The sequence below is a fragment of the Epinephelus lanceolatus genome, chromosome 1 (assembly GCF_041903045.1).
Source record: "Epinephelus lanceolatus isolate andai-2023 chromosome 1, ASM4190304v1, whole genome shotgun sequence".
NCBI lineage: Eukaryota > Metazoa > Chordata > Actinopteri > Perciformes > Serranidae > Epinephelus > Epinephelus lanceolatus.
The window spans coordinates 22,794,952-22,814,554 of NC_135734.1; the positions used below are offsets into that span (position 1 = coordinate 22,794,952).

At 40.9% G+C, this 19,603-nt stretch overlaps 1 protein-coding gene across 1 annotated transcript; it reads left to right on the forward strand.

Moving 5' to 3' along the window:
* Window positions 1-4,936: 4,936 nt before the first annotated feature.
* On the forward strand, window positions 4,937-19,501 carry LOC117257304 (bone morphogenetic protein 7-like). The gene is made up of 7 exons (XM_033627399.2): window positions 4,937-5,493; window positions 10,432-10,621; window positions 16,440-16,588; window positions 17,706-17,906; window positions 18,032-18,105; window positions 18,213-18,323; window positions 18,414-19,501. Exons 1-7 carry the CDS (start codon window positions 5,097-5,099, stop codon window positions 18,561-18,563), a joined length of 1,272 nt encoding a protein of 423 aa, XP_033483290.2. The 5' UTR covers window positions 4,937-5,096; the 3' UTR covers window positions 18,564-19,501.
* The last annotated feature ends 102 nt before the right edge of the window (window positions 19,502-19,603 follow it).

Sequence of the window (19,603 nt, forward strand, 5' to 3'; positions counted from 1 at the left end):
ACAATACAGTTTAATTTTTATGTGATACGCTTTTTATTGAGTACTTAATGCATTCAGGTAAAGACTATTTTAGTATTTTTGTCACATAAAACAATATTAAAGATGATGCAGAGAGTTCATGACAGCCACAATAGTCCAGAATTTGTCATTGCTGTTACACATGCTCATGTCAATTGTGGATACTTGGTCCTTCTTAAGGGTTCCCTAAATGGCTGAATTTTAATAAGGCTATGTCATCAAATCCCATAGATGGATGGTTCCAGTGTCAAGGATCTTTTGGATTCTATCGAGGACCAAGTCCTTCCTTCAGAGAATATTTAAGAATGCATGTGTGTATCCTCAATGGGCTTGAAGTACCCATAATTCATTGCCAACGATATGCGCACAAATTGAAGGCAGGGCATCAATTAATCTGACTTTACTTGTATAGCACTTTTCATACAAACAGAGACACACACCTGGGCACTTGCTAGCCTGTTCCAATGTGTGTTCACCAAATGCTAGCAAGGAGTCTTGCCCAGCCTATATGGAAGGATCGGTCCTACCAAGGAAGCATCCTTGACTTTGAGAACCACCAAAGGAAACAGACAGCAGAAGAACAGGGAAAGCATGGCAGAAGAGTTTGACAGTATTTTTGAAGTTAATGATTTAATAAATGAAATGATAAATTGATTTAACCATTTGAAAAACAAACAAACAAACATTACTGACCCATTTTACGTAAACAGCTGCCACATTTTACCTGAACATGGCATCGGAGTAAGGGAAGGGTCCTTGATGTTTTGAAAATCCAAACTTTCTCAAATATTTTACTCTGCAACGTATTTTTTTTATAGATACATAGTAGCAATACATAACAAACTCAACCAAGCTACAGCTTCATACTGAAAATGTATAGTTGATACTGCAACATTGTCAGAGTTCTGAAAATACACAAATGTTACCTTGGTTTAGGCTGTCTTTCGGGAGATGTGATGATAAAATCAGTGCCCAAATGCAAAAAGATAACAAAGCAAACATTTATTTGTTATTGTAACACAGTAAAATGTTCAAATGACTGTAAAAGAAATGCTTTTGTAGGCCTTCATCTCTGTTGTCCATGCTGCTCCATTAACCCCCAACGCAGTATACCTGAGGCCTTTTTATGCTCTGAGGCATGACATTTTACCACTTCAGTTTGAACAGGTGAGACGTGTGTGAGACCTGTTGGTATCAATAGTGTTTCATTTTGAAGGCCAGTGTTTTCCAGGTCAAAAAAAGTTGTGCTAAGTAACAGAGTTTGTGCTCAGAGTTCAGCAGCCTGGAGTCTTGTTGATCCATGAGCTGCAGGTTTCCAAGTGTATGCAAGGAAGAAAAACTGTAAAAAGTAGGTAAGCAGTACTTGAATAAATGTTGCAGTTGGTGAAGACGACTGAGCTATTTTTGCTACTTTATATGCTACTGGATATTGTAATCTATAATAGTTATAAATATTTGTCAAATGATTGTGTGTTTTGAATGTAAAATCTTAATCTGTAGAGTAACAGATGTCAGATTGATGCAGTGGAGTGACATGTACAATGTTTCCAACTGAAGTGTAGTGAACTAGAAATACTTCAGTTAAATAGGTCTGCAAGTCCTTAAAAAGGTTACTGAATAATACAATGTACTTTTGTACATTCCAACACTGACAATAACCATGGACACACAATTCAATTCATTTCAATTAAATTTTTTTTGTAAAGCCCAGTATCACGAATCACAATGTGCCTCAGAGGGCTTTACAGCATTCGTCATTCCTCTGTCCTTGGACCCTCACAGCAGATAAGGAAAAGGAAGAGCAACTGAGGAGAGAACCTGCTTCCAGGACAGACAGATGTGCAATAGATGTCGTACAGAACAGATCAGCATATTAAATTTGCAGTAATCCATGACGCAATGAGACATAAAGAGAGACAGAGACAGAGAGAGATGCAGCACAGACAGTAATTACAAGAGCTACAATAACATTCATTTTAGTAATAATGTTATAATATTAATAATACCAGTAATTTGATAGCATATGTTGTAAGTATATATTACTATATGATGCATGTGACAATAATAATCATATGTGTAAGCTATAATAACAGTAGAAGTATGACTAATCATAACAGCAGTAGTAGTAGGCATCTGGCAGGACCACGGCAGCAGCACAACCACACGTCACGCTGTCCAGGCACCGCTGCGATATGAATTAACCTGCGAGACAGTGGAGCACAAAGGCTCCGGAGAAGAAGCCAAGTCAGTGATGTGAATGTTAGCAAAAGAAGAAGAACCAACTTTTCAGAATCTGACAGCGAGAGAGAGAGAAGGAGAGAAAGGGCTCAGTGTATTATAGGAGGTCCCCCGGCAGACTAGGCCTAAGTCAGCCTAACTAGGGGCTGATCCAAGGCAAGCCTGAGCCAGCCCTAACTATAAGCTTTATCAAAGAGGAAAGTCTTAAGTCTAGTCTTAAATGTGGAGACGGTGTCTGCCTCCCGGACCGTAACAGGAAGATGATTCCACAGGAGAGGAGCCTGATAGCTGAAGGCTCTGGCTCCTGATCTACTTTTGGAGACTTTAGGGACCACAAGTAACCCTGCGTTCTCAGAGCGCAGTGTTCTGGTGGGGTAATAAGGCACTATGAGCTCTCTAAGATATGACGGAGCTTGACCATTTAGAACTTTATAAGTTAACAGTAGGATTTTAAATTCAGTTCTGGATTTTACAGGGAGCCAGTGCAGAGAAGCTAAAACAGGAGAAATATGATCTTGTTTCTTAGTTCCTGTTAGTACACGTGCTGCTGCATTCTGAATTAGCTGGAGAGTTTTTAAGGACTTACTAAAGCTACCTGATAATAGAGAGTTACAGTAATCCAGCCTTGAGGTAACAAAAGCATGGACCAATTTTTCTGCATCTTTTTGAGACAGGATAGGCCTAATTCTTGCAATGAAATTCTTACATGAAAGAACGTAGACCTTGACGATTGTTTTTCCAGTACTTTCTTTTTCATCTGCTGTGTGCAATTAAACAGTATGGCACACAGTGGTGTAAAGTAGTTACAAGGGGCCCCAGTGACGGGCCCTTAAATACTCGCTAAATACTTGTTATGCACCTAAAGTAGCTACTGAATATCATCACATGATCAAATAGAGACTTGACACTGGATAACACCAACACATGTATCACCCAGAAATCATCATCGTTTATATGTTAAGGACAAAAATGCCAAAGAAAATAAGGAATTATCTGTTTAATTGGATAGTTTTTTATACATTATTTATAGTTTATATAGAGCAAGCATATGTTTGATATTTTATAGCATGTTTCATTATAGATTGCTACTGGCTATTTTACAAAATTGGAAAAGAAAAAAGAAAACTATGATGGAGATGGATTTGCCCTTTTAAAGATGTATTTAAAGCACATGGCACATTTTTTCTTTGAACACAGGCATATTTCTAAGGTGGCAGTTTAAATGACTCACAAGGGCCAGTTTTCTGCCTAATATATAGTTGGAGGGCCCGCTCTCTTTGGGCCCCCTCACCACATGGGCCCCAGTGCAACTGCCCTGCTTGCACTGTCTATATTTACGCCCCTGATGGCACACATTATGAATGTAGCTCCAGTGGGAGATGAAATGAGTGATTCTTATTGGTCAGTATACATTAAGAAAATTAGTAGATTATGGTGCAAAAAAAAAGAGATACAGAACATCTCTGAGGTTGAAACTGTCTGCCGGTGCAGCTGCTAAGCTACAGAACAGTGCTGCTTTGACAGTGTAAAACCTTCAGTTGTAATGAGTGGGATGGTGATGGGGCTGAATAGATTTGTCAGAGGACCTGTTCGCACGCATTATCTCTGCAGAGGAGTCCTTGAGCAAAACAGTGTTTATAGTCTTAAATAGTTACTACAAATGTTTACAAATGTTTGTAGTAGATACGGAGGACTCTTGTCTTTTATATGAGTTTGCCCATGACCTCATCTTAAGTGAAACATCTTAAGTGACTAGGTGCTCGTGAAAATTTGGTTGTGTGAGTCTTCTAATTTATGTGCTGTTCCAATGTTCCATACATATATACAAAGACGGAAGTTGAGAGCAGAGAAGCACAAAAGGCCATTTCAGTTTGTGGCTATGACACATTAACTTCCTTCCTTGAGTTTTACGTGCTGATCCAGTCACCGCTGTCCTCAAACCAAAGTAAAGCACATGTATAATCTGTACTTCAGGGTCGGATTCTTGCTTTGTCATTCATTGTTCACCCCCACCCACATTAACTCTATTAAAGCAGCTACAGTGGAGTGCTTGACACATAGTTGTAGTAATTCATTGGGGCTATTGGCATGTCCCTTCATGTGCCTGTGCTGCTGATTACCCAAACCCCTCCACAATTAGGGTGGGCCCGAGTTTATTGTTTGAGTTCAAAGGTGTCTGCAGCTGAAGAAGGGATTAGGGGATTTTCCCTCTTTACCTTTAGACTGATCATTAAGTGTTTTCTTTAGTTTGGAGTATTTCCATCTGTACAGAATTGAGGCAAAATGACAAGAAATTTAAACTGTCCAGATCTGTTATAAGCAAAAATTATAGGATTGATGAGAGAAAAAGAAGAGACCACCAGGTAAAAGATGTGCTAACCAGGTATTAAGTCCACTTTCATCAGTGGCCAAACAATCATGTCCAAACAAAGGACGCACTGATGTGACACTTTAGTTTGAATGCTCTTCACCCCACCTATCTTATTACCACGATAGAGAAGTACACTCCATGATAGGACACTGAGCTGTTCTCTCCCTACTTTTCATTGACTCACCCCCACACACTCTCCCAATCTTTCCAGTCTTGGTTTATCCCATTCTAACCCCTCCTGCCCCTCCCCTGACACAGCGCCTCAATAAAATCCATTCCCAAGTTGCCATTAAGAGGAGCGCACGGCCAAAGACAGTGCGGAGACACACATGATCAAGGAGTGATATTCAGAGTTGATAGAGGATAGTGTGTTTTACTTTTACCACGAGCAGAGGAACTCTTTATGCAGGAGGCGCATCCCCAGTCTCATCTTAAGACAAGTTGGAGCCGCGCGTAAAAGTTTGGCAAAATGGTGACAAGCGCTGTGGCCACGATAGCGACCCTCCTGTCGTGGGGTTACTGCGTGTTGGCCACGCAGGTCGCCTTCTCCAACTTCTCCGTGGACAACGAAGTGCGCTCCAGCTTCATCCAGCGGCGGCTGCGGAGCCAAGAGCGCAGAGAGATGCAGCGGGAGATTCTCTCCATCCTGGGGCTGCCGCATCGTCCACGGCCGCACGTCCACACCAAACAAAACGCCGCCCCGATGTTCATGCTGGACCTGTACAATACTATCTCCACGTACCCTGAGCCGCCGGGATACTCTTACTACAAGCGCGTTTTACCGACCCAAGTGTCCCCTATGGTGACCCCACAGGACAGCCGCTTCCTGGATGACGCAGACATGGTGATGAGTTTTGTCAATCTTGGTAAGTTTACAATCTGACTTCATTAATTTAATTGTATTTAAATGTACACTAACTATTACTACAGGGACTTATTGTGATAATCTTTTCATGAAAAGATGTTAAAAGTTATTTTTAATATAAATTGTTCTTTAGAAAAATGTCCAAATTGATGACTACTCATTTTGTTCAAGGGTTTCATCTGCTATCTGGTTGAATAAGCTTGAGATCAGGGCTTTATACTGTTTCCATTTTGTTGTCAAGTTTTCCAAAGCCACTACAACAGAGTGCATTGGTTTAATGTGTGTGTGAGAGAGCCAGTTTCTCTCACATAGTGGCTATTAGGTCACTTTCTTCACTTGAAATCAGGCATTATGCATTCCGAGCTGTAAATGTTATGACAACATGCCTGTATCCGATTTCCCCAGAATCCCTTCAAAGCTCTGGGGGAGAGGCTTTAGCGTGGCTTTGTTTCGCATGACCAGGAATTGAGGGAGCATTTCTAAACCCCAAGGGAGTGAGAGACAAGTTGACTGAGATTGAGACACAAACTGCATCTAAACACATGTTATTGCTGTGGTAATCTCTGTTAGTGCAGGTGCTGGTGTGTGTGTGTGTGTGTGTGTGTGTGTGTGTGTGTGTGTGTGTGTGTGTGTGTGTGCGTGCAGTGCATTCCTGCTTTTCTGTGTCTGCTTGTGTGTTTGTTTGGGGGGCGCAAATCACATGGGACACAGGTGGGCTCACTCAAGACGTTATTGAATTGATAAAAGGCAAATCCTGCCTTTGTTTCCCTTGGAGATCCTACAGTGGCTCTGATATTACTATGGTGAAACAGCAGACGGCATGGTGCCTGTGGCTCTTACCCGGATATGGTTACATCCAAAACCAACCCATGTCTTCTTTATACCCCTCTCCGGCTTCAGGAGGAGGGTCATATGTCAACCTGACAAGATGAAGTTTGTTCAACTGAGATACGCCTCCAAAAACCCTCTCACCCTCCTCTCTGTTTGTGTGCCACTGGGATTGAACTGAGTTATTTTTCGATCGGTCCATAAATCTGTAGTTAATAAAAAACATTTGGAGACAGAAATGTAACATTTTATGTCCTCAGTTATGAACTTTTAACTGACGGTCTTTAGCTAATGAGATCTGGAAACATTGTTTCTGAAAACTCATAGCAGATTTATGTGGTTCCACATCTGAGGAGTTTGATTATAAAGAGGAAGGAAGGAAAAAAAAGACAGAATGAGTGTGTATTATTTCTCTCTGGAGCCCGCCGCGGCCTCCTGTGCTGATGATTGGCAGAGTTTTTAGCTGGGGCTCCCACAGTGTGCTGGAGTGACTCTGTCTTGGTGGTCCCTGGATGATCGCTTCAAGACCGAACTGGATTATGGTATTTCCCTTCCAAAGACCACAGCTTCCAGTGTGAGGGAGAGCTGCTGTAGAGCTGCCCAGCCCTGTCTCCCAGTGCACCCAGATATAACCTGCAGGTGGACGGTGCTTAGGATAGTAATATACTGTTGTTTTAGATAAATCAGCCTTATTTACTCAGTATTAAAGCAATGCTTACCTTCCCGAATGATCACTGTAGAACAATTATGCACCCAATGTTACACTGAATTCGGGTAGACAACGTTTTTCTTGCATGCCTCAATGATGAAGAAAGAAGAAGAAAGAAGCCAAAAACGAAGAAAATTATTGATAACTTGGAGTGGTCTGTGTTTTAACAACTGTTAAACTATATCAAAACATCTGTTCACAAATTGTCACACAACTTATGCAGTATAATCCAAGACTCATTTATCCAGTCGTATGTTCACTACTTCCCAAACACATGCTTAAACGTTTAACATAAAACGCTTCTGCATAAACAGTCTTAGGCACCAGCTTGGTATCACTCCCAGGGCGTCCAAAACCGACGCCTGGGCACTCCAATGTAAACCAATTTCAATTGTTATTAGATGGTCAGATCAATGGACAGAGTATAAAGAGTGAGAGAATCTGCTTAGGGTGGGTAGGAGAGGAGCTGGATGGGTCCCACAAGCACAGAAATGTGACCCAAGAGAGGTGTTCGGGTCTCGTCCAAAGCTAAAAGTCAGCGTGGCTTACATCAGTCGTTAGCCACGTGAGTCGACATCAACCATGATCCTAGCCCTGGCCAAGTTGTTTTGTTGCCGCCAACCTCTTCTGTATCAAGATACAACGTAAAAGGCCGCCCAAGACTCAAAATATGACAAATAGGGATCAGATCATGTTACAGGCACAGTGTTTTAAATGTATGTGTTTGGGAAGAACTGAGCATACGACTGGATAAATGAGACATAGATTATACTGCACGAGTTGTGTGACGGTTTGTGAATGGATGTTTTGATGTAGTTTTGCTGTTGATGAATGTGGACCCTTATGACTTCAGTTCGTGAAGAATTTTCTCTTTGATTCAACCCCTCTTTTTTTATTTGTCAGACAGCATTTGAGCGCTTGGGTACTCTTAATATAAAAGTCTAATAAAAAAGTTAATATAAAGTCTACACACATGTGGTATCACATCATTGCACACGTGCTGATACACGTACACAGCTGCATGTTTACTTCTATTAGAATGCCGAACCAAGGGTCGTACTTCAGAACTACCAGCAGGAAGCATTCGTCTCGTTGTCATGCAACATTACACAAGGCAGCTGCTATTGCGTTGCACGTTTGTAGTTTCTCTTGTACATTTGTTAATTTAATGTAGTGCAGAAGCCCGATCTAACATGCCATCTTATCAGTTGGTGCTGTTCGGCTGTTCTGTGTCCTCCTGCTCGTCATGTTGACCGTCTTGTTTGCCTGGAGACATCTACACATGCGCTCAGTATGGGCTTTTTTTTTTGTCTCGGCACTGACCACAACACACCTGCAGAGCATGAGAAAAGGCTTAATGACCAGAAATGTCACTGGCTTTCATTAAAACAGAAAGAGTGCAAAATGCTCTCCCAACAGTTGGAGAAATGACCATGTCGCTGGAGAACAGAAGGCGTATTGTGTTTTGGAGAACAAGCAGGAAGAAATGTGTTTGTCCTGCTAAGCTGATCTGTAGGAAGCATAAGGAGATCACACTAAGAATTTCTTTAGCCCCACCAGAAAATCACATTAACCTTCTCATTATTTATACATTCGTGTGCAAAAGAATTCCTTTCTGACGAGACAGTCTGTCTTTTAAAGCTTGTGCAGAATAACTCAGTTCAGGCAACTCATTTTGTTGTCAGTGAGCAGACATGGTGCTACATTATGTGGCAAAAAAAAGGATGCATACTTGCAATATTTATTTAGCAAAAGCCTTTTTGGTGGTTTAATAATGTGCAAGAAGACAGCTTAAGCAATGCTGTCAAAAGTGTCAACACATGTAGACAATCATGGATTTGAAAAGGCAGAAATGTTCACTTGATCCTCACCTTAATTGGTTGAAAATGTGTCTGAGCCTGACTGATGCATGTATGACATAAAAAAAAAGTCTAAAGCAGTTATTGTTATCCACAAAGGCCATATTTTTGTCATTATTTGGAGTTTGGTTTTTGTGCAGACATTGTGATACATCTTTAAACCACCCATGCTGATTTGAAAAAAAAAAACCCATTTACTATAAAATTTGAATAGGTTAATGATAGCTTCGTGGCTGTGTTGCCCTGCAGCGTCAGGAGTAATCTGAAGTGTTGAAATGCCTCCCAGAGGGAAGTTTGCATATCTGAGGTCTGATCTCTGCAGCTAATGGTCCCTAACGTAAACACACCAAGTCCTTACAAGCAATTATTGCTTTCATAAAAACACCCCTCGTTCCCTTCCAGCATTTAATTGCGGTCAAACAAATGACTCGCAGGGTTCAGAATGCACTGCTCTTAACGACGAATGGCCTGTGTGTGTTTTTGTGTCGTTATAAATGTTTTTAGAAGACTGTGAGTCAGTGTGTGTGCTCTTATGTGAAAAAAGTTTTGTTTCTAGTGTTCAAGTGCTGTGTGTATGTTTGTGCGCTGAAACAATACTGGACCATCAGTAGGAACACAGGCTGATGTCATGATGATGTCATGGTGTGTGCCAGTGGGCAAGATGTGTTTAAGGTGACTAATCGCTGCTCCGCTCTGCACACCTTCACCAGAGACCTCCACCGCTCTTTCCAAGGACAAACACATCACTGTAAAAACATTGGAAAGCTTCAGGAAGCTTCGGGGTCTCTCTGACCACCGTTTCTTCTGGAAAGTCTGAGTGTTGGAGAGCGTCAGCTGTTCTCAGGGCGGGTTGGAAACCATCAGCTACTGCTGCTTTCCTTTATCCTCAACAATCAGGATGAAATCACTGGATACACAGTGATACATGGCAAAATGATCAGGGAGGTGTGGGTGGTACAGACCCGGGTAGTTAAGTCACACATGAATTTGTGTGTCTCTCTTTACTTTATGTGAGTGTGTTTGTAAAAGCACACTGCAGCTGTGGTTTTCCGGGCAGTGCCTTAACGGGCCTTTTCTTGTGGTCAGCACATGTGTGCAATTTAAACAGGGAGCCAAACTGAGCCCTTAGTGTGTTTTCTCTCCCTCACATTGGCACGTATGGCAGACTTAAGTAATGTTTAGATCAATCACTTCGCTCATGGGAGCAGGATTTTTCCTATTTCTGACACACAGTGCTTCCGAGATGTGGGCAGAGTGACACACATCAGAGAAACGTTTGATTTGGCGACAGTTTTGACAGATATGCAACCGCCGACTGGTTTACCATCTGACTGTAGTCACGGTGGTTTACCTTTCCCTCAGATGTACAAACTTTTCCTCTGAGGTTCTGAAGTATTATTTGACTGTGTGTAATGAACCATTTATCAGTGGTATTATAATTTGATGGATGATAAATGGAGCATTTTGATCAAGCACATCAAAACATCAATCAAATGTTGATTTATCACGTCTTTTAGCTTTCTCTTTTTTCTCCTCCTGACAGTCGATCAGGAGCAGGATCTTCTGTACCAGCAACACAGGAGAGAATTTCGGTTTGACCTTTCCCGTATTCCAGAGGGAGAGACCGTCACAGCGGCAGAGTTTAGGATTTACAAAGATTTCATCCAGGAACGCTGTGAGAACGAGACATTCAGAGTCAGTGTCTACCAGGTCCTGCAGGAGCCTCCTAACAGGTATGGGTGTTTTCCTTCCAGCTCCTGCACATCTCATATGTCTTTGCTGGTTTTACTGCTGCTTACCCTTGATTTGCTTCATCCTGTTTCATATGTATCAGCTCGATCTTTTCATTAGGGCCTAGTGTTTGTCATTTAGGGATTTGTTCATTTTAATTTTAATTTCAAAAAAGTATTTCCTTACTTACCTTTAGTCACTTCTGGTTTAATTTGTCAGGGTTTTGAAATACCTATCTAATTTCTGCCACCACCCTAATACAGTGGCAGTGAATGTTGTTTTATTTTGGTGCTCGCAGCATAGAAAAAACATTTAAACAAATCTACAGCTGTGCTAGCAGCTCTCTGAAGTTGCACTTTGGCACAGCAGTACTACGAGCTAAATGCTAATGTCACTGTGCTAACATTCTCACAATGACAATGCTAACATGCTGATGTTTAGAACATCTAATGTTAACCATGTTGACTGTTTTAGTTCGACATTGTAGCTTGCTAACATTTCTTAATTTTACAGATGGTTTCAAGTAAGAAAACAAAATATTGGAAAACTTTGATGTGATGATTGCGCTGGAGGAAAAAGTTATTGCAGTTTATCTAAGGGGGAAATTAATGTCTGCACCAAATTTCATGGCACTCATGGCACGAACATATGTGTCTATAAAAAGTATATAGTGGTTAATAATAAAATTATGATGATGAGATATTTCAATCTTCACCAAAGTAATTGATTGCTATCCCTAGAGCCATTCTGCTAGCACAACAAAGAATTAAACAGCTATAATCACCTTTTACCACATTTACAGCAATATTTGTTAACTTAGAAATATATTAAATAGTTAAATCTAAATATTAAATCTAAATCAAAATGCTAAATCTAAATCTAAATGTTAAATCTAAATGTTCTGGTGAAACTAAATATTTAGCTAATATGCAAATTCACACTGCCGGTCACCGGAAGTACCAAAATAAAAGCTTGAGATACTCAGACTGTTTATAGTATCAAATAACGAATTAAAACCAACTTATCGGGGGAAATGAACACTTGAACATACATTAGCGTGATAATACCTACCTAAAATAACAAAAAACATGTTTGGAGAAATTTTATTTGACGTGTACTTTGAGTTGTTAGTGTCCCTTCGGAGGGAATCGTCTTGTTGTTAACAAATACTTCCAGGTAGAAAACCAGCAGAGTTTAGCTACATATATATATGAATATCTCACATTTTTACTTCACTATATCACTGTTTAGACTAAGCTGATGTTTGTAAAGTCTATAAACACAATGACTGAATGGTTATCGTAGATTAGCGGGGCTAACCATTAGCTGTTAGCCCCGTTAGCAGTGTCTGTAATGACTCATTAACTCTAAACGGTCCGTGAAAAAAATATTTTTTTCCAGCAGATGTCTTGGTTACAACATGATTGAGCTAACTGGAGTAGTTTCATGTCGTATCCAACAACGGGAGGCTTCTAACAGATGACGTCCTGATTAGGGTGACCATATTTTGATTTCCAAAAAAGAGGACACTCGCCCCGGCCACAAGATAGCCTACTTAAATGATACTTGCAGTTTACTCAAAGATGCCTTATAATTTTAGTATATTTAAAGTTTATATGTATGGATAGAAAATTCAGTTGTATTACAAAATAATATCTCTCAAAGACAGAAATTTAGATAGGCTTCTCAGAGGTTACTCAACTTACTTTTATTATGCCTAAAATAATAATCTTTTTACAAGTTTCAATTGTACAAAAATTTAGCATTTAGATTTAACATTTAGATTTAGATTTAATATTTAGATTTAACTATTTAATATATTTCTAAGTTAACAAATATTGCTGTAAATGTGGTAAAAGGTGACGTTAAAAAATTCACAACATTTTTTTAAACATTGTTTGAAGCTAAATGTGGCAAAATGTTGATGTTATTTTCAGCGTGAGCCACTTTACAAACAGCACCCCATACCTGCAGAGATGAGCTGTGATGGTGCAGCATCAATATGTATGTGGTGTTGCTGTTATTGACATCAGAATTTGAAGATGAAAGATGTTTTTACTCACTATGTTAAAATGATTTAAACAAAGAGTGGCCCAAACTGTTTTGGTGGACTCCTCAGCTGCAGCCATCTTGTTCATTTTCAAAAATGGCGCAATGGCACCCAACTTAACAGTCATCCGACCCTTTTACACTGCCTGTTCAAGGCGGGAATATAAGGCCACCTCAAAGCCACAATGTAGTATTTAATCACACACTGGAATGCAATGATGCTGCTGACGTTTGGTTCTGTGTCAAAATGCAAAGGAGGCCTAAAGAAGGGACTTCCTCGTGGCTCTATAGCACGATCTCTGTGTAAAAAGGGCTACTGTCTCAAACATGTTCCATATTAGCTATACGGTTGTGATTGGCCCATTAGATCGCAAGTACCTGGAAATCTTTCCAAAGGGGAGGGGGACCAGACGACCTGTCACTCTGGATAATCCCCAAAACACAGTTTTCATAGAGACCATTTCTTCAGTGGAAGCAGGTTCCTAAGAGATGCTGCTGATAAATAATTTAAAAGTAACTTCTCAGTGCTGTGAGCACCACCAATGAAATTCCAATTAGTTTTGTAGCAGAGCAAATGTCTGGCCAACAGATATCTCAAAATCCAAACATATAAAACCAAACCTTTCAGCACAACTAAATATCCAGCTTTGTAGGTTTCATTTGGGTGAACTGGCCCTAAAAAAATCTTCATTCTAGCTGGTTTCATTGCTCCATATGATTATCCTCTTATGTGATAGTGACATAGTATGATCAATGTGGTTGAGTTTAAACAAACATCATGCTACTGTGTGTTTTCCTGTGAAAGCTTATTGTTAGGCTGCTGTACGTGCACACAGATGTGTCTGCTTCGGCCCTGTCTGTCTGCATTTCCCCACAGGTTGCTACTGCTGATGTTAGTGTCAGCACCAGAGCTGTTTACACAGACATTAGTGTCAATTACAGAAACACTGTGGTTCTCTCCAGAGCAAGTTTACTCTCACACAGTCAGAACAGGACAGTCCCCCGGAGACCTGCATTTATAACACGCAGCTCCAACCACAAATAACACTCTCAGCCCTCAAGACATCAGTTTACTCTACTTCTCTTACACAGGTGGCTATGCCTCCATGTTTCTCTCTGTCTGGTTGCAGCTCTGTTGTGTCTGTCAGCCTGCCAGCCTCTGTACTCTCACAGTGTTTTCTTGTGTCAAACCACATGTGAAATCGGAAAACAGCACAACAGGGTTTCAGATTTTAAAGTAATTAGACCCCACACATCCTCCTCTTTCTCATAAATCAAAGGTCAACCACCCACGTTATAATATCTCTCAGCAGAGCGAATCATCTGCAGGCAGTGAGTCCTTCACCGGTGACACTGGGGCTGACGATGGTGTTAAGGCCAACACCATTGTCATTCACAGACACACAAAGGCCACTCCACACAGACGAGCTGGCGGCAGGACTAAAGGCAGACGTCTGCCCGAGGGTCTCACACTCAGTCTGTAAATAAAACTTGTCTGTGGAATCTGCCCTCAAGACAGCATATATCAGTACAGTTTCTCCTCGGATGTTAAGAAAGTGCTCCTTTGATAGTGACTGCTCTTTGTGGGTGGATACATGATTCAGGGTGTAGCTTGATGACGGGTACTTGTGTAGATCGCTACATATTCTTTTGAAGCTAAAATAAGAAAAAGTCTTGTATTAAAACATTTAATTGCTAATTAATAACTCATTCTTTGATTTATTATTTGCGTTCATGCATCTGATCATTAACAGTTTGTGCCTTTTTGCACTAAATAGTGCTCTGTGAATTTCTGCTGAATTAATTTACAATGAAAAATTAGGTTTGTTATTCTGATTTGCACATTGATTAATCCTGATTCAGAGTTTTTACAGTTCACTCAGAAACATTAAGGGTGTTGACACATTTTCTGTTGTGCTGGCTTTGTACTCTGTACAAATGCAACACGTATTTGATTTGAAATAAATCAATGACTGAATTTGAATTAAGTCATTAAAATTATATTTAAACTTTCAGATTAAATCTAAATCTAAATCTAATTAAATCTAATGAGCAACGCAGGAATGATAGCCCCCTTTTTTAAGTTTAATGTGAGAATGAGTAAATGGACAATTTAAAGGGGCTCTGTGCGAAATTCAGAGTGTAACAGTGCTAACCTCATAAACAGTGCCAACAATGGCAACAGTGTTGACAGAGCTAACAGTGTTAAGGAGGAGACAGGTGCAGGGTACTACACTTAAGCACTGCTACCGTCTCGGTATCAGTGGTAACCGTCGTATGAGTGCAGTGCATAGTGGCAGCAACGAAATGTGCATGCATTGGCGGACCAACTTACCACAACAAAAAACAGAGAATCTCAGATTACAACACACACACAGATAGGGTGACTTCATTCTCTGCTTAGGACACCATTACTCTGCTGTATCTTTACATAGCAAGTAATTGCTTGCTGCTAATGCTCTACGTGTTGTATACAGAATCTTTGACATACACTTGATACATTTATTTTATATATTTGACTATCTGAAATCACAACCCACATACATGAACCTGCAGCCTTAGTAATTATTTAGCTTATTATTTGCCTTCAGCCTGGTCTCCAGCAAATGAAACACATTCTCAGTTGGACTGAGGTCAGGTGTCTGACTTGGCATATCAGCTACATTCCACTGTTTGGCCATAAAAACTCTTTAATGTCTTATTTTCCTGCTGCATTCTTCTATAATTGGGGCAATATGTATAAATAGATTACCAATCCTACACTGTTCCCCGAGTGCAGATGTTAACACCTACAAACACAAAAACACAATAATTAGCACTTTAACCTCAAAACCATCGTTTCATTGTGTTGGAGTATTTTGCCAAAACAACGTAAATAAAGTTTCCCTTATACTTTCCTACTGTGCTGTAGCTTTTAAAGGACCACACATGTAGTTTTGCATTTTTTAAGCTATTGAATACTTAATTTATGTAACTTTCATGACAGCCAGCCATTTTCCTCAGCATACCACACACTTTTAGGTTGTTTCCATCATAGATTTGAATAATAACTAGATACCGGTCACCAAGATGGCACCTGGTGCATACGCCAAAAGGTTTTCTACCTTCTGGGTTTACTTCCACAGTATGTGGCCTACTGAATATGTGCAGTAGTGTTTCTAATGCTCGCTCGCCTCATGGACTTTACATTGTGATATGTTAGATATTTGAATCGCTTTTCTCAGCTTGAGGAAAGTTTTGCAAATATTAAACCACCATGGCTTAAAAATTCAGAATAGAAAGATTTATAACTCACCTTGTTTGCATTTCAAGGTGCCCTGCCAACACTTTTACAAATGTGTCTTTAACAATGGTGGCCTATGGGGAAAATGCTTTTTGGGCTGCAATACCTTGTCGCGAGTGGCCACTGGGAAGGTTTGCTTCAAGGCTGAGCTGCTTTTTTGTGGGGCCTGGATTCCATACATCCCCAACAGCCATTGCTCTCCATTTTCAGGAATCAAAATCAATTTGCAAAAACTTTAAAAAAACAAAACAAGAGATCGGTAACATACAACAGTGGACATTTCATCACCAAGACATTTTGTCAAACTTATACTATCATTTTGTGGAAACATATTTGCATGTAGTGATTTGAAATTCTTCCCTGATGCATCCACTAAAGCGGTCTGCAGCCAAACAATGACACTACTCCACCAAAAACATGTGTTTTGACACTTAGTGCTTTTAGCCTTGGAATGCCTTGAATTCATTTACATACCATCCTCTCCTCAGTGAAGTGGAACTCTTGCTGCTGGACCAGCGAGATGTGCGGGCAGCAGAAGAAGGCTGGCTGGTTTTTGACCTGACTGACACCAGTAACCTCTGGCTGGTCAACCCTGAACAGAACCTCGGCCTGCACCTGGTCCTGGAGGACAGCAATGGTCAGTCACTGCCTTATAAACTATCATGGGAAAGGATCCCAAACAGCCACAGCAGAAAGAATACAGTCTTTGTCTGGAGTAATGATTTAATGCTGTTTTAATCTTAGGGGGAAAAGAAGCACCACATATTGAGTAAATGTGTTTTGGAGGTTCTTGCAGAGTTCACGTTATGATTGTGGTTGTTGTGGTTGTATTAGGATGAACAAATGATTGTTTTGTAGAGACTTAGATGTGTTAACCTCCAGGGCTTAAAAAGGAGCCAATGCTTAAGTGCCAAAAACTGCAGATCTTGATTGGCTACTTGAGGTTGGCTCCGAAACTGAGTCTATCCCAGTGGACCCAATGTTAAAATGCCCAACTTTAAAGCAGAAATAAACACGTTTACAGCCTGGTACAAAAACAGTTTTGGTCTCTATGGCTAATTTCTACCTGCAGTTATGCCTAAGGGCTTAGCCACTTTGAGCGACAGGCTATCTGGAAGGCATCACCAGAATTCGTGAGTCAGATCTACCCTCACCCCTACATAACTCCACCTTCTCATCCAACTTTGGTCACTTCTGGCTCCAGAAACCCAAAATGGCGATAACCAAATGGCCAAACTCAAAAATTCAAAACAGGAGTCCACAAAGCAATGGGTGACGTTTAAGAGTTTCAACAGGGTTCAGTGTGACAGTCACGTTAACATTTTGTAGTGAACAACTGTGGAAATGTGCAACAACATTTTTTGCCAACACTAGATATTGAACAAAAGCCAGAGATTGTATCATATTAAGTTTCTGTGAGCTTTAAATTCATCACTTCAGAGAATGTCATTTTTGAGTCTTGCGGGGCAAAGCCTCTCAGCTGCAAGTACCAGAGAGCAGCTTGACAGTAAAGAGCGCTAACTCTGATGCAAAATCTGAGGGCAAATACATCCCCAGAAGTACCCTGAACACTGACTGGCAAAAAAGAAAGATAGGATAAAAGAGTGATCTTTTTCAACTTGAAGCAATCTCAGTCAACCTCTGATTGACATCTGATGTTTCGAATCCCTAATTTTCAGGGGTACGTCCATTTTTTCTATCTAGCCTGTGGTCGAGACTCTCGTTAATGTTGTTCTCCCTGTTGCCCCCTCTAGGCCAGGGGTGGAATCCCCAGCTGGCAGGGCTGGTTACAGGCAGTGGACCTCAGGACAAGCAACCGTTCATGGTTGCCTTCTTCAAAGCCAATGAGGTGCGCTTCCGCAGCATCCGCTCTGCCCACAAGGGGCGCCAGTCTAACCGCTCCAAACCCCAGAGGACTGTCCAAGATGCCCTAAAGGCAGTGGAGGCTGCAACAGGTGTCCAAACCTTTCAAAATCTCAATAGACTTAAGTCATGTTTTTGATTACTTTGACTTTGGCCTTCAATATATTTTGCACTTTCATACTTGTGTGTACTCATACTCTCGTGCTATCAATTTCAGATAACCTTGGCATCTCCAGAGAGGGATGTAAAAAGCATGAGCTGTATGTCAGTTTCAGAGACTTGGGATGGCAGGTATAATTCAGAACTTTTATTTGATCTCATTTTGACATAACTGCACTTGATTTTATGCCCAAAAGTGATAATTAACTGACATTTACCTGTGGCTTTATTCTGACCAGGACTGGATCATTGCACCAGAGGGCTATGCAGCGTACTACTGCGAAGGAGAATGCGCCTTCCCCCTCAACTCCTATATGAATGCCACCAATCACGCCATTGTGCAAACTCTGGTAAGTACCAAACAGCCCCCATGATGACAGGCACTTACAGTACAACATCCACTTCCTGTGAGGATTGATTTGTGCTTCTTCTGACATCAGGTGCACTTTATCAACCCGGACACGGTGCCCAAACCCTGCTGCGCCCCTACCCAGCTCCACGGCATCTCAGTGCTTTATTTTGACGACAGCTCCAACGTTATCCTCAAGAAGTACCGCAACATGGTGGTGAGAGCCTGTGGCTGCCACTGACCGCTCTAACCCCCTCCTGTGAGTTAGACAAAATCTGGAGGGACCAGAAGGAACCAGAGACAAGGAATGATTGACTGGCTGGTCATCAGGGAGCCCCTGCCACAGAATGAGCTTTAATCTGGTGTACTGTTTGTTTTTATGACCAGCAGCTGAGCCTCCCGTGCAGTATTAACCACAACCACAAAGCAATTAGAGCTATTGGTAACAGAGAAAGGTTGAACAAAGGGGTTTCTTTTGCTTTCCTTTGAGTTTGATGAGAAGAAGTGCACTAAAAGGACTCTGAGCAATGTGGAGTTACTTCAGAGACTTGAACCAAACATTCAGTATTTTCCCTAATGTGCAACATGTATCTATCTGTATTTGAAGTCAGGCATTGACCATCAGGGATCAGAATATAAATTATTGCCTGGGTGGAAATGTGCATTTGGTAACTGATTTCACAGCTCATAAAATGTTAAATCTCCATCTTCCTGTTGGTCCACTGCACCTTTTCTCCTGGAACAGCTGGATGAACTTATGTCTGATGAGAATAAAAAAAACTTGACTGGTTGTTCAGCACGCCATTTGGACCAGGTCAGGTGTAAGACATCTGGCAGCTCGCGTGTGTGCTGCTGATGTAGAGGAGCTCAGTGAAGAATGGCAGCCGAGACTGTTAATAACAGTGTTGGACTGAAAGGTCTGCCTGTTGGACCCAGTTTCCTGGTGCAGACATATATCACCAGGCCTGTGAAAGGCATGCAATCTGCAAGATGTCAGTGATTCATCTTCATGAGATGGACATCAGGGTGTGCACCGTCGCCCCGACTGCAGCTGCTTTCTGCAGCTCAGCAGGTGGGCAAAGAGAAGCTGTAATTTTATTTTGTCAGATTTAAGTAGTTGAATAAATGGAAACTTTTAAACAAGAAGCAGATATATTCTTTTTTTTAAACCTCTTTTGGCCTCAACAATGTTCCTTACAGTGGCATGTAACACACCTAGTAAATTATTGTTTTGTGAGTGATTAATGGGTTTTGATAGATTTATATGAAAAAATATGCAGA